The 14,636-nt window shown below is 26.3% G+C and overlaps 1 protein-coding gene across 1 annotated transcript in view; it reads left to right on the top strand.

Annotated features, from left to right (window-relative positions):
* Positions 1 to 13,695, top strand: part of LOC100165228 (galactokinase) — a 17,867-nt gene extending 4,172 nt beyond the window's left edge. The window contains exons 2-9 of the mRNA XM_001950717.4: positions 1,721 to 1,898; positions 7,421 to 7,616; positions 9,790 to 9,919; positions 9,983 to 10,108; positions 10,491 to 10,672; positions 10,763 to 10,919; positions 12,965 to 13,085; positions 13,186 to 13,695. Coding sequence (XP_001950752.1) covers positions 1,728 to 1,898; positions 7,421 to 7,616; positions 9,790 to 9,919; positions 9,983 to 10,108; positions 10,491 to 10,672; positions 10,763 to 10,919; positions 12,965 to 13,085; positions 13,186 to 13,299 — 1,197 coding nt within the window. The 5' untranslated portion in view covers positions 1,721 to 1,727 and the 3' untranslated portion in view covers positions 13,300 to 13,695. The remainder of the gene's footprint in view (positions 1 to 1,720; positions 1,899 to 7,420; positions 7,617 to 9,789; positions 9,920 to 9,982; positions 10,109 to 10,490; positions 10,673 to 10,762; positions 10,920 to 12,964; positions 13,086 to 13,185) is intronic.
* The last annotated feature ends 941 nt before the right edge of the window (positions 13,696 to 14,636 follow it).

Raw genomic sequence — 14,636 nt, 5'->3', positions numbered from 1 at the left:
TTTTATAAGTTTTGAACTACAAATTAACTGTGGTTATGACGAAATTTGAACTTTAAATGCTTATAAAACATAACCAATGGTGCCTATGTATAGTTAATATTTTAGCTATAATAAAAACTTACGCATTACATTTTTAAGCTTTTTGACCGAATGAATAATTTTTTATTGATATTTATAGAAAAATAAATTTAAATTAATCAAATACAATCCAAATGAGGACGGTATAACCAAGCTGGTTACCAAACAATTTTAATAAATTTTCATTTTTTTTCTCCAATTATTTTAGAAAGCACTGCGAATTTTCAATTTCGACCTCCTAAAAGTATCAACTAGATCCAATTCGCTTCCAAAAACATACATCCGGCATCGATGTTTATGATCAGAGCATTTTTTCTACTATAAAAGTGGAAAAGTTACAAACATTTTAAAATACTTCAAATAAACGTCTGAAATTATTAGACTGGACAAAATAAAAATAAAATTGTAACTAATTTTCAAGTCCCCCCCACTGAAAAATCCTGCGTACGCCACTGTCTGTATGTGAACCTATATAATACATTTTAATAGTTTGATATATACCTATATAATTGACTGCGTACATTTTTCCCGATATTCATCATTATATTATCGTATCATATAATTATGTATCGAAACAATATTATTATGTACCTATTTCCTGGAGTGTCTAAACTTTAATTGAAATAAATAATTTACTCTCACTCTAATAAAATTATAAAAACAATGTCTCAAAATGAAACGTAATAAAAAAAAGCATGAAAAATATCCATAGTTCACTTTAGTTAAAATAAGATTGTATTGGCTAATGGATATATACTATAAAGTATAAAATTATAATTCAATGCACTTAAACATTTTAAGCAAAATGTATACCTATATTTTTTTTAATGACAGGTTTTTACGAGTTGCGCCGGAGGTATCACATCAAACCAATTTCAGGATATGATACCAATTATTTGTCGTCTGATAATCTATCATAAACCACATTTTATGTTCCACTACTAATCAATATGCAATACGCATATATTTAATAATAAATAAATTGACCTATTTCTAAGTTTAAAGATTATTGAATTGCGTGGGTTTTCCAATCAAATTTTAGTGAAAAAGTATATTACAAAAAAAATTACTTTTGCTTGTAAAGTGAATATTAATTGCATTTGTTATTACTTATTACTATTGTTACGTATTGGTTTAAATATTAAAAATATATATAGGTACTTATTTAGTTTTAAAACGAATACATTGAAGAAAACCCTGATGTCTAAATGCACATAATGTTATAGTATCTTACTTTAAAATATGACAAACTGACGTATCGTTGTCGTATCCTCTTCGCACATGGCACGTGGTACGCACATATACAAATATACGATAATAATATACGACTATTAACTCTGATTTTATAAATATAAATTAAATAAAAACTTTTTTTAATATCTTTTCTCGACGTTCATTAATCATTATTAACCTTTATGACTTATCAATATGACTGGGCAAAATAATTGTTTGATATTTAATAAAAATGTAATACAATTAATTATTAATTAGCAATAACTAGGAATGGTTTAAAACATAAGTTGTACACAATTTATATACTTGCTAATACATATTCTATAATTATTTTTTGGTTACCTATATCAGAATTGAGTATTGATATGAGTATATGACCATCTAATTATTGTTTGTTTTTATGATTTAGATTCAAAATGTCAATAATAAAAACAGAAACAGCTGAAGCACTAATAGAAAGAGGGTTTGCATTTTTCGCAAAACATTTTCCAAATAGTGAAAAACCTGATAAATTGGGCATTGGACCTGGACGAGTAAATTTAATTGGAGAACACACAGATTATAATGACGGGTTCGTGTTACCTATGGTGAGTAAATCATTTATGATTTATATATTTTTATATATTATTTCATATAAAATTAAGAAGTTCAATAATATTTAAGCAATTACATAAGACATTCGAGATTGATTTAAAACTTTTTAAGTTGTAGTAAATTTATGTAGGTAATAAGAATATTGAATAAACGAGCAAAATATAATTTTTACACTTGAGTATACTCAATACTCGTAAACACGAGCACGCACGTTTTGAATTTTGATAGTCAAATTTAAATATTGTAATTTTCTCAGAGATGGACGAATGGCAGATTAACTATATATTAAGTCAATTTTAGTTTTTTTCAATATACTTGTTTTAGATTTAAATGTCTGTCAGTTGTATTCATAAGATGAGTACACAACCGCATGTGTTGTCTCCGTCTTACAAACGTACAATATAACAAAAACTGTTTTGCGTGGGACAATTTTACTCAATCCGTTTTTAAAGAAGAATTACTAAAATTACACAACGCATAGGGAAGAAATTTATCTGTGCCGCAGTGTATTTATTATTTGGATATAAAGTTATCATTTTTTGAGAATATTAGGTTTTTTGTTTTTTTTCATTTAATTATTAAATATAATTAACTAGAGCTATCAAAACAATGAAAAAACTAAGACACAGATAAAGTTTTTCCCTATGCGTTGTGGAGTTCAGGTATTTTACTATAAATACAGTCATTCAGAGGGAGGAGTAAAATGTATTGTTTCGCGCAATTTTTTGTCCATGTTGTACATTAATTTTGGAAGTCACCTTTGACCTGTCCGTTTGTACACCTGAATGATGAATGCACAAACTTTGTCCATAGGTACGGATCCTTAATTATTATTTTTTCATTATTTTTATGATTGGTCTATACTCCATGTTACATTTTAATTTCTATTAATACAATTGTTGGGTGTATTAGTTACTTCGTTAGGTTAAGTTTTTTGGGAGAATTTCTCCTCCCCCCCCCAAAAAAAATCATTATCAACTCCAATAATAGAAAAAAAATTAGAAACAAATATATCAATATAATTCAACCAAATCTTCATACAAAAACCAATTACTGGAAGTCTTTCAAATGACTCCAATGTAGATGATATTTTTATAACAAATGGACCGAGGTCATATCACCCAAACATCATAAAAAAATGTAATTAGCTTTATTTTAATTTTGAAGCAAGTTATGTGCATATTATAATTGTACATTATTTATTTAAATTATTTGTTTATAAATCTTATAATGCTCATAACTTGTTCCAAAATTAAAATATCAAAACAAATCGTACACTGACCCCAGGATAATATTCTTATTTTTAAATTTGATAATATATAAAATTATAAACTCACAATTTGTCACGCTATGTGTATAATTGTTAAGAAATGTTTTATTTGAAAATGTTGATATTGATGTGTTCAAATTTAAGTTTCTGAGACATTATCTAAGGATAATAGCCCTTAAAAATAGTTTTACAAAAATATAAATTAGAATTAATTTATTAATCTATAGTTCTATAGTAGAACTTAATAATGTATTAAAAATAAAATAATAATGATAAAAATAATAAATAATAATTTTAATTATACCTGGACCATTTTGACACATTACCAAATGTCAATAGATTAGTTACTGGCTATAGGTTATTTTAATATCATTATATACAGCCACCATATCTTTCATACCTATTACTCATAGACCTCATTATCCAACCTTTTCCGTCCCACAATATGATTGAATAGTGATAGCGATTTTTAGTAAATATTTTTTTCCTTAAAAAACAATTCTACAGTAAAACGATTTTTAGTTTTTATCGATTATCAACTGAATTATTATATCTACAGATAACATTTTATTGTAAAATTGTAGGTAACACTATGGTATTGATTTACAGTAAAAAAAGGGTGATTCCTATTTGTAAACATAAAAATTCCAAAAATCAGAATTTGAATGAATTCAATATTAAAGGAAAAAACGGGGGGTGAGCAATACTATATGGCCTATGAGTGTATATCGCCCTGTATTGGTTTAGTTGAGAACTATAGACGTCACTGAAAAAGTATTTATTGACACGTGGGGTTAGCTATTCTGTTTATTCAGAATAATTTATATAAAATAAAATATTATGAATTAAAAAATAATTCAAATAGTTATCAAATGGCATTGAAGTTTTTGTGGACATAAATTGATTAACAATTAATTATTCTCGATTACTTTAAATGTATGAATTGTTATATATTTACACGGTCGTTCACAATTTTTTGTAGGTAGGTACTTACTACTTACTTCGTTTTTAAATCATACAAAATGTATGTAAAATTCTCACATTTTATTACTGTCAGTATAATCGTACCTACCTGTGTATACCGTAATAATGCCCATTCTCATTCATTATTCATTCATAGAGTTCGTATTTTTTTGCACTTTCTATTGTATATTCGTATTCACCATGAATAATTAATGAAAAGCATCATGACCAATATAAACTTGGTTAAAGTAATTGTGCATTTATTGGAAGCTTACTTTTTAGTTTATTAATTTAGTTAAACATTTATTTGCTGTAATTAAAGAGCGTATATAGACCTGAACTTGCCATATTATGTGCAATATATGCGGGTTATATAGCTATTTATTGTGTGTATGAATTATTACTATTCATTTTTTTTTCCATCGGTATATTGCATTAAATAATGATTTCTAAAATATTTATCAAACCAACTTAAATTTCCGAATACATTTTTTTCAATGCATTTCCATAATACATTTTTTAACGTTCATTAACATAATTAATTGCATATTTTATAGTTTTCTAATAATCAAATTTTTTTCGTCCAAGTAGATATTATGTATTACTTTTTAATAAGGTTTTATTTATATTTTACACAAAAATTAAACTAGAATATTTCTATGCACACACTTAATTATTTCAAAATAATAATTTATACGCATATTATAATATGATATAATATAGATAAATAGAAAGTATAGATCAACATACATCAATATATATTATATAATCAAGAAGATTGAATACTTCATGAAACACTATCGTATGATTATTTATATTTGAATTTCGATTACCTGTGATTACCACTGTTCTCAATATTCAGTGGGTGTATGACATTAACAATTTACAGATATTTAGTGATAAATTTCATTTAAATTATTAAAAAAATATATGTACTCATAAAAACTAAATCAATGTAGGTACATCTAATAATATTACTAAATTATATTATATTTATATTTAATTAATTTTCGTCGAAAAAATACTATAAATATTATTATCTAATTATCTACTTTAGTGTTTTTCAACTTAAATATTAATGATTAATAAAAATACTGTATCATATTATTGGTACTTGTGAAAAATATAGTGTTATAAATGAAATTGTATTAAATTGATAAATTATCATGTACTGCATTAATTGACCTTAAGTTGTTTTTCAAATAGGTAATATGTATCGTTAGTCGTAACCATAGCAGTGGTACAACATATACATACAATATTATTAGTATATACTTACTAATTAGGTTGCCCTATCTTAGTCTTTTAACCGATGACATCATTGGATTAAATTTATTATTATTTAAAGTGCATTATCATTTATCCTAAATGATCTTATTTTTTTGCTTTTGCAATGTAGATGATACATCATTGAGAATTATATTTACAACACACACACAAATATATATATTATATTATATATATAATATTAATATATTAATTGCATTATCATTGAATAACTTAGAGTAAATTGTTCTAACCTAACCTTAAGCACTTCCTTAATCACTTAATCAGAAGTTTAGTTAGGCTATAGTTAAAAACACTCAATTATTTATGGAAAACCTTTCACCCCGATAACTTATGTATATATTTTGTACATTAAAACTACGTCAATAAACAATGATACAAATTACAAAAATATAGTCGTTTTCAGTTTTTTTTTTCTTATTGTTGAATTATTATAGTGCAATAACTAAATGTATTTGTGGGTAATTAAATACGTCCAGGATTGTTTTTGTTATTTAGTTATTTACTCTAGAAATCTTAAATAGTGTTTCACTTTACGTCTTTACGTCTTTACGTCTTTAGTATTTACCAATGCACTTTTAAAATTTAAAAACCTTTTAACTTGCAATTTTGAATTTTTCATATATATTATAATTTTGGTTTAAAATTTAAATATTGAGAATAATTAGTTTTAACTTCTAAGTGCATTTCTGTATTACGCGTTATTATTATAACATATAAATTATAAGTTATAAGAATATATATATATATATATAAACAAAAAAAATGATCAAAAACGTTATTTGGAAACAATATGGAAAAATAACGTTTTTAAAAACGTTATACAAAAACGATATTTTTGAAATCAATAAACAAACACGAAACTTTAAAACGTTTTCCATCCCTGTTTAAAACCATTATTATAAAGATTATTATCTTCAGTATATAAAGTCAGCAACTCATAAATAACTAGTTCTAATTTTGGTTTAAATACATCAAATTTTCGAGAAAAATTAGCTGTTTAACAGTTTATAGTAAAACAGTTCGTATCGTTATAGGACGCTCCTTATAAAATGTCAAACTCTCAACGTATAAAAATCAAAGTAGGTATGTGAAAATTACCAACTGTAATAGGTACTCGTAACTAGTGTAATGATTCTTTGATTTTTATCAATAGAGTGAAATATAATGAACGTATACTCATATATAGATGCAGATAAGCTGATAACTAAAATGTTAAAAGTTTCACATTAATTAGAAAACTCTAATCCTATTGAACATGCTAACTAGTTTTAACACTTAATTATGTATTCTCATAATAACAAACAATTTAAACAAGCTTTTAGCAAGTAAATGTTTTTTGTACATTTTATTTTTATAAGTATTGAATATTGACTGCGTTTAAAATGGCTGACCACTTGTTCACACCTTTCTTCATTTTTCGAATAAAAAAAGTATTTTTTTAAATAGATGTTGATAAAAACGTTGGGCTCTATATTTATATAAATAATTTATTTAGAATTCTTATAAAAAAAAGTATGTATGTGCATTACGAAAAAAAATGGTAACAGGAATAATAAATATTGTATCATATATTATTATTTATGTTGCTGAGTGTCCGCACTCAGTTTTATGACTTTTGAACTACTACCTATATACCTATATACTATATTCCATTATTAAACCATCCGGAAACTAGTCTATAAACGTCGCCGGACGAAGGAAATAAACTTGATTACATTCATTATAATATAAACCTATTATATTGTAACGGTTTTAATTGAAAATTCCTTTTAATGCCTACCTGTATAATATACTACCCGCCGCTTTCATTTCAATTTGTTGATATACTCGTGAATTTGGTGTTGTCTGGAAATACTTGCGTTCACAACATAAATATTTTTTCCTGCTCGTATGTAAATTAAGTATGAGTTTATGAAATTGTTTTCACGATTTATTGTGTAATCGTGTAGTATTTATTATATTGTATTTATATTCATTTTATTCATTTTATAGGCATTACCCATGGTGACAATAGTGTTGGGACGAGCCAACAATAGTGACAATTGTCGCGTAGTTACTGCATGTAACGATTTCGAGGAAACCGAGGACTCGAATAAAACCGAATTTAAAATTCCTAGCGTCAAACCGCTGTACGTGGGCACACCTAAATGGGCCAACTACGTCAAAGGAGTGATCGCATGCTTCCAAAGTGCGTACACATAGGCACGTACTGTTTATTTGAATAAGTATAATACGTTGTTTAATTAGTTTGGTCATTTTCAAACAATGCATCGATGATAGATAAATTAGAGACCATTATAGACTTAACACTATACATTCATGCGTTAATTTTGCGATTTTCCTCTAAAAATTGATAGTTATGCACGAAATATTATATACTGATGCCATTTGCTGGTATATAATATAATATATTAAGACGTTTGCTGCATACAGACAAATATTATATTGAAAAACGTATTGAACCTAATAATATAGTACCTACCTATGTAATTGTTTCTTATCAGCACATTTTTCACTGTGGCAAACAGACTGCTTTTGCAGTGATTGGCCTATAATACAACTGTAGGTATTGCATTTACAATCTTAAATAAAAATTGAAATTGTTCATGTTATATAGTGAAATTACAGTCTCCGGCCAAAATGTGAACCTTCACGCTTGTTACTAAAGAAGTAAAAAACTCGAATTAGTAATATATTTTTATGTTAAAGTAAAACGAATATAACAAGTATAAACTTTCAACTTTCAAATGTTAAAATATACCTATATAAATAAATAGATTGGCCATGTATTCAATATGTTTCTATTGTTTTTAATTATCTTATAAAATCGTTGATTCCAAAAAGTTATGAAAAAAATCAAAAGATTTTTCACAATAAGTACATATTTTTCTGTGACGCACAAATTGACTGTCAGAGACGAATCCCGGAAAAAAAACCAAAGTGATAATATAATCAGATAGTTAGCATTATCACAAAATATAATATACAATCTATATGCTGTGTTATCGATATTATAAAAATTATATATAAATTAATTATACATTCAAATATTATACAATTAATTATATATTTATTTTATCCAATTTCAAATCTGGGCAAGTTAGTCATTTTTTTAAACTAGTTAAAGTTAAGTTACTTTAATATAAAAAGTAACTAAATTAGAGAAGAAGTTAGAAATTAATTTTTTTTAGCTTAAAATATAAATTTAAAAAAACATTTTTTCAAATGTAATGCATTATATAAATTAATTATTAAGTAGGCGGGTAATAACCTTCTAACTTAATTTTAACTTTATTTATTCATTTATTTTAACCTAATCTATAATAATATTGATAACACAACAGCAAAATACTGATATTATACCTATTTAAATTACTTTAGATTCATTAACTTTTATTTTATATACGAAGCATTTTCATAATTTTACCAGCATTTTAAGCTTCATAAGTCATAACATCATAGATCATAATATTAGAATGTACCTATAATTTTATATTCTGTGATTAATATAGTATCTAAATCCAATTATTATACTAAAATTATATATATATATATATATTTAAATATTATTTAATAATAACAATACAATTATACAAATATTATTATTATTATTATTAAGTAACAGTAATAGAATAAAGGAAAAAGATATATCGCAAAAATTTTGAGTACCTATATTATCATTTTGGTTTTTTTTCCGTATAGCGTCAGAGACTCATAGGTTAATTTGACACGGTAAATTTTAATTTTTGAATGAAGTATAATTATTGCCATTAAAAAAATGTATTTAACGTGCAGTGAAGGAATAATTACATACTACTGCAGTATGACGTAGGAACGAAACGCATGCACCATTTAATAATGCGCTTGCTCTAATTCTGATTTTAAGAATATTTAAGTATACTTATTAAAGTGCATTGATTTTTTTATATTCCAATGAAGGAGTGTCAAATTATAAATATTAATAGACTAATATAACAATTATTATAATTTTAAAATTATTATAGACTATTATCCACGTTACATGTAGAATGCAGATTGATAATTAAAAAATTCTCTTTTGAATTTTGATTTATAAACATCAACATTTTATAAAAATTATCTGTTTTACTCAGTATTTACAGCAAAAAATGATAATTCTCAATTCTCATTAAAACAAATAAGTTTGTTTCATCATAGGATGCTAAATAAATGACATAAAAATCTAAGTAGGTATTTAAAAATATATAGTCTTTTAAAAATTCCAATAATCAGAATTTAAATAAATGCGTAATTAATGGAACATTTGAGGAAAAACTGAGCAAGCTTGGTGACTCATCCCGATCCATGACCCAGTATATTAATAAAACTATTTTTCTGTGTAGGTATAATAGTAGGTTTTGATGCCGTAATTCTATCCAGTGTGCCCTTGGGTGGTGGACTGTCCAGCAGTGCTTCCCTGGAAGTAGCTACTTATTCATTCATCGAAGCTATTACCGGAAATAAAACAATTCAGTAATGAAAACTGTGTTTGCATTTCAATACGGCGTAAAAAAAACCGTTAATTACATTTTTCAGATTAGTACAAAAAGCCAAGGCATGCCAAAATGCAGAGCATATGTTCGCTGGAGTACCTTGCGGGATAATGGACCAATTTATTTCTGTAATGGGAATAGAAGGTCATGCTCTACTCATAGACTGCAAGTATGTTTATTATATTATAATTATGTATCTCTTAATACAACGTGACTATTGTCGTTTGGACTGGGGCCAAATTTTTTTTTTATGATGTGATGATTTATATGTTTCATTCAATAAGGACGTAAAAGGACGTAGGATGATTTCTACGTAAAGACGTATACGTCTACGAAGTATATTGTTCCTGTTACACGCGAGGGCGTGACATTTATAATATTTCGTTATTTTGAAAGCAATATTAATTTTATTGTGGTTATGCAGGATCGATTTTTTTATCTTATTTATTATAGACCTTACCTATCGATTAATCTCTTTAAAAATTAGTTAACGATTTGTTTGTTTTAACTTTTGCTTTTAGTTTATTAATTTCTTCTAATTTTTTTTAAAGATCATTACAGTACGAACCCGTTCCAATGACTGAATCCAATTACGTATTTTTAATAACTAATTCCAATATTCATCATGAGCTATCCAGTAGCCAATACCAACTAAGAAGATATCAATGCGAAGAAGCAAGCGATTTGTTAAACGTTCAAAGTCTCAGGTCGGCAACCATGGAAATCTTGAACAGTAAATTCAACATTTTAATACGATAATAATATTATATAAACATAAAATACTTCTTACGGTGTTAATTTTTTTTTTACACTGATTAAACAGAAGTACACTTAAATGGGAAGATTAATGAAATAATATATAAACGAGCTAGACACGTAATTACAGAAATTGAACGAACCAAAACCGCTGCTGATGTATTAAAACGCGGCGATTACAAAACGTTTGGTCAACTCATGAACGCTAGTCATAACTCGCTAAGGTAATTTACTATTCATTTTTTTATGTGTTTAATGCAATTTTTAAGTGAATAAGTGATAGACGATAGAATAGCTGCTTAGTGGCTAGTAGCCTACCTATATTTATAACACATATTAGCTACCTACCTAATAATTTGTCAATTATTACGATAAATACAATGATATAGATAAGTGTTTCTTAAACCCTGGGTTCCACGGAGATCACTTTAGGGTTCAGCAAAAATCTCATTAAAATTTAAATTTAGAAGTCCTGTTTGTCTTTTACCTAAAATGTTTTTTGAATTAAATACAGTATACACATTATTATTATAAGAAATCATTTTTATTTTTATTTTAACGTATTTTTGGATTAAATACAGTTTACATATTATTATTATTATTATTAATAATTAACAATTATATATTAAATTATTATAATTTTTATTGCAAATAATCCTTACACAAAATAACTCATTAAAACTATTGAAACAAAGTAGTGGTTATAATAAATTGTCGAGCTGTAATTAGTTGTATTGTACTTTTTTTTTGAAAGCTAAATAAAAATATTTAAAAAGCTAAAAAAAAAGTGGCGGTTTCACGATAAAAGTGGACATAAAAAAGTTTAAGAAACGCTAATATAGATTTAAATACTATGTATATAGGTAGTATTATAAACAATATGTATATAGAACGTATAAAAAATGAAAACATGAACATTGTAAAAATACATTAGGTATTCAGATGTTTTTGTAAAAAAAAGAAAAACTAAGTAGGTACTAATATAAAAAACTAAGATACTTTTCAGTGTTTATAATAAAAGGGAGTGAGGTTAAACTTAAAACGTGAGTTTTTTTCTGAAATAATTAGCGCCATAATGGATAATATTATTATCATGATACTATATATTATTACTATATGCTATATTATATAATATATTATTATTATGTTTCTACATTCTATATTTCATATTATTTCTACTAATTTAAGTTTACGTCTTGGTAACTTTACTGGAGCAATATCATAATTAATATCTATATCATTATTATTCTAATTTCATTATTAATTAAATTTTGGTTGTTTTATTATTCTGTTGACCACGGACCTATTTGCAGATTTTATTTTTATTGTTACGGTTTCATAGTTTGTTGTTACTTATCGGCACGCAAGGTCATGCGCAAAGAAAATACAATGACACTCGTGCACATTATATTTTATTAAAAATATTTTTACCACAATGTTACAATTTTTGCAAGTATTTTATATTCTGGAATTGGAACGGTCTATTTTTTGTTATCGATTGTGTTCAGTATTTACTTTTATTATTCAAATAAAATAAATAATTTAAGGTCCGTCGAAAAACACATTGTTATAGCCTATAGGTACTTTCATTGTTGTAACACATTCATCGTAATTTTCCTATTCATACATCGATAATAACTACTATAAGTACCTACTATTGATTTTAAATATGTGTTAATCATAAGTGTATGAATTATTTCTCATATTGACTGCACTTAGTATTCACTTATATTAAAAAAAACTTATATCAATTATATATATTCAGAACTCGGGTACTTCCCACTTATACAGCTGCACCTAAGTAATAAATATTATAAAGTGTTGTTGAAAAGTAAAACTATAATTGTGTATCATCCTGACCTAAAGTTAAAAAATTATATCATTGTTATTAAGTTATTATCAAAATTATTTTTGAAACTAATAAAAACGAAAAATGTTGTCTAAAGCTCAATAAAACGTTATAATATAATATGTTTTGCAATATTCTAAGAATGAGATTTTTATTTATTTGTACCTATCCAACAAATGTAATAAATCACATTGTCGGTACCTACAACTGAAACTCCACTATTATTTATTAGTTTAATAATGTTATCAACAAAATCTTCTTAACTATCATAAAAACACTACGATTCTACGATACCATTCTGCCTTTTAATATAAATACGATTCGTTTTTAAACCATCATAATAATATACGTTATACTATCTTGTACTCGCCTTCATAGTACTGGTATAATAAATTATTGTTATTATTTACTCATTTGCAGGGACGATTTCGAAGTGTCCTGTCCGGAGTTGGATCAGTTGGTAGAATTGGCCAGAAAAGTGCCAGGTGTCCTTGGGTCCCGTATGACCGGAGGAGGTTTCGGTGGATGCACAGTCACACTGGTTAGTGCCGCAGAACTGCAATTATATACGAAATTACGAGTGTCCGCGCTGTGTAATTATAACATTATTATTAATATTTCGTTGTTTCGTGCTTTTCCAGGTGGACCGAACTGCCGTCAACACGGTCGTTAGTACCATTAGTTCGGAATACAAAGGAACCCCGAAGTTCTATACAGTATCGCCGTCGTGCGGGGCGAAAATTGTCAAATTATAGTACACATACGGTTTATTAGTCATCACCGTGTGGTACCTATACCGCGGTATTGAATAATACAACTGCTCATGATGTATTTAGTTGTGTACATTTATTATGAATTGTTTTATGTATAGACGTGTTTTTTATGAGTTACATAAATAAGAACTATATACATTATACATAATATATTATATATAAATATATTTTAATATAGTAGTAAAAATGTTTTTAGTTACAATATACGCTTAGAGAAAAATGTTTTATACCTATAACTAAAAATTGAAATCCTGGAAACAATTTTATTATTATAATAATGGTATAATTTACTGGATATGTATTGGAGGCTTATTATACTGTAGAAGTGTGGTAAATAGCCACGATACATATAGATAATAAATATCTATCAATATTCAATATCTCTTAATTTTTTTGCTTTTATGATGGGTACTTTTGTAATCCGAATTATATATTTTTTTTCTTGGTTACTCATCATCACAATGCCTCCTAAAACTATATACCGATGAATAAATTGTTGGTTTTCGTGTGGCCTGTTAATTGTTACTACATATAACAATGAATTTAGTAGCATTTTAGTTGGTCTTGTAGAATATACTTATAGGTATACCTATTTATTACCGGTGGTATGCATTTTTAACATGTGTATTTTTTTATGCTATTTCCGCTTGTTTTCGTAATATTTATCCGCTGAAATTACACAAGGTGTACAATGCACTAAAATGTACTTACAAGAATATAATATTATATATCATTTTATTTTGTATATCTTGAAATATTATAGGAAATAATGTAGCCAGCTGTGAAAAGGTGTGGATTTTCCGTCACTTGTATAAATCAATAAAGACTTATCATCGGTAGGCAGTTATCAACTTATTAGAAAACGTATATCCATTAATCTTAATATATGGATGCCACTACAATTTTAATCAGAGTCTATGGCAAAAAGTGCAAGACTGCAGGATGCAGCAAAAGAATATATGAATAATATAATGAAGTAAAATACTATGTTAGAATGTGATCGGCATTAGCTTGCTCGTATACCATTACTAAATGGTTTGGCTATGTAGGTATAATGGAAAATTGTCAAAACAATAATGAAATCTAACTTTTTAATAATTATTTTGTTGAATACCGGTTGGATAACTCAAATCTATTTATTGCTATATCGCCTATATATGGAATTGCTTTTACCATCGTCATCGGGCCCAGACGGGCCAATAATTCATTGGAGTTATAGTTATGGAATGGCAGATTAAATAAGATCGTGCGAAAGAAACTACCCAATTTTATTAATTTAATTTAAGATTAGGTGATATTTATCAATAGAAGCCTTGAGC

Source organism: Acyrthosiphon pisum, chromosome A1 (genome assembly GCF_005508785.2).
Source record: "Acyrthosiphon pisum isolate AL4f chromosome A1, pea_aphid_22Mar2018_4r6ur, whole genome shotgun sequence".
In the NCBI taxonomy this organism is placed as follows: Eukaryota; Metazoa; Arthropoda; class Insecta; order Hemiptera; family Aphididae; genus Acyrthosiphon; species Acyrthosiphon pisum.
This window is presented reverse-complemented; position numbering and strand designations above follow the sequence as displayed.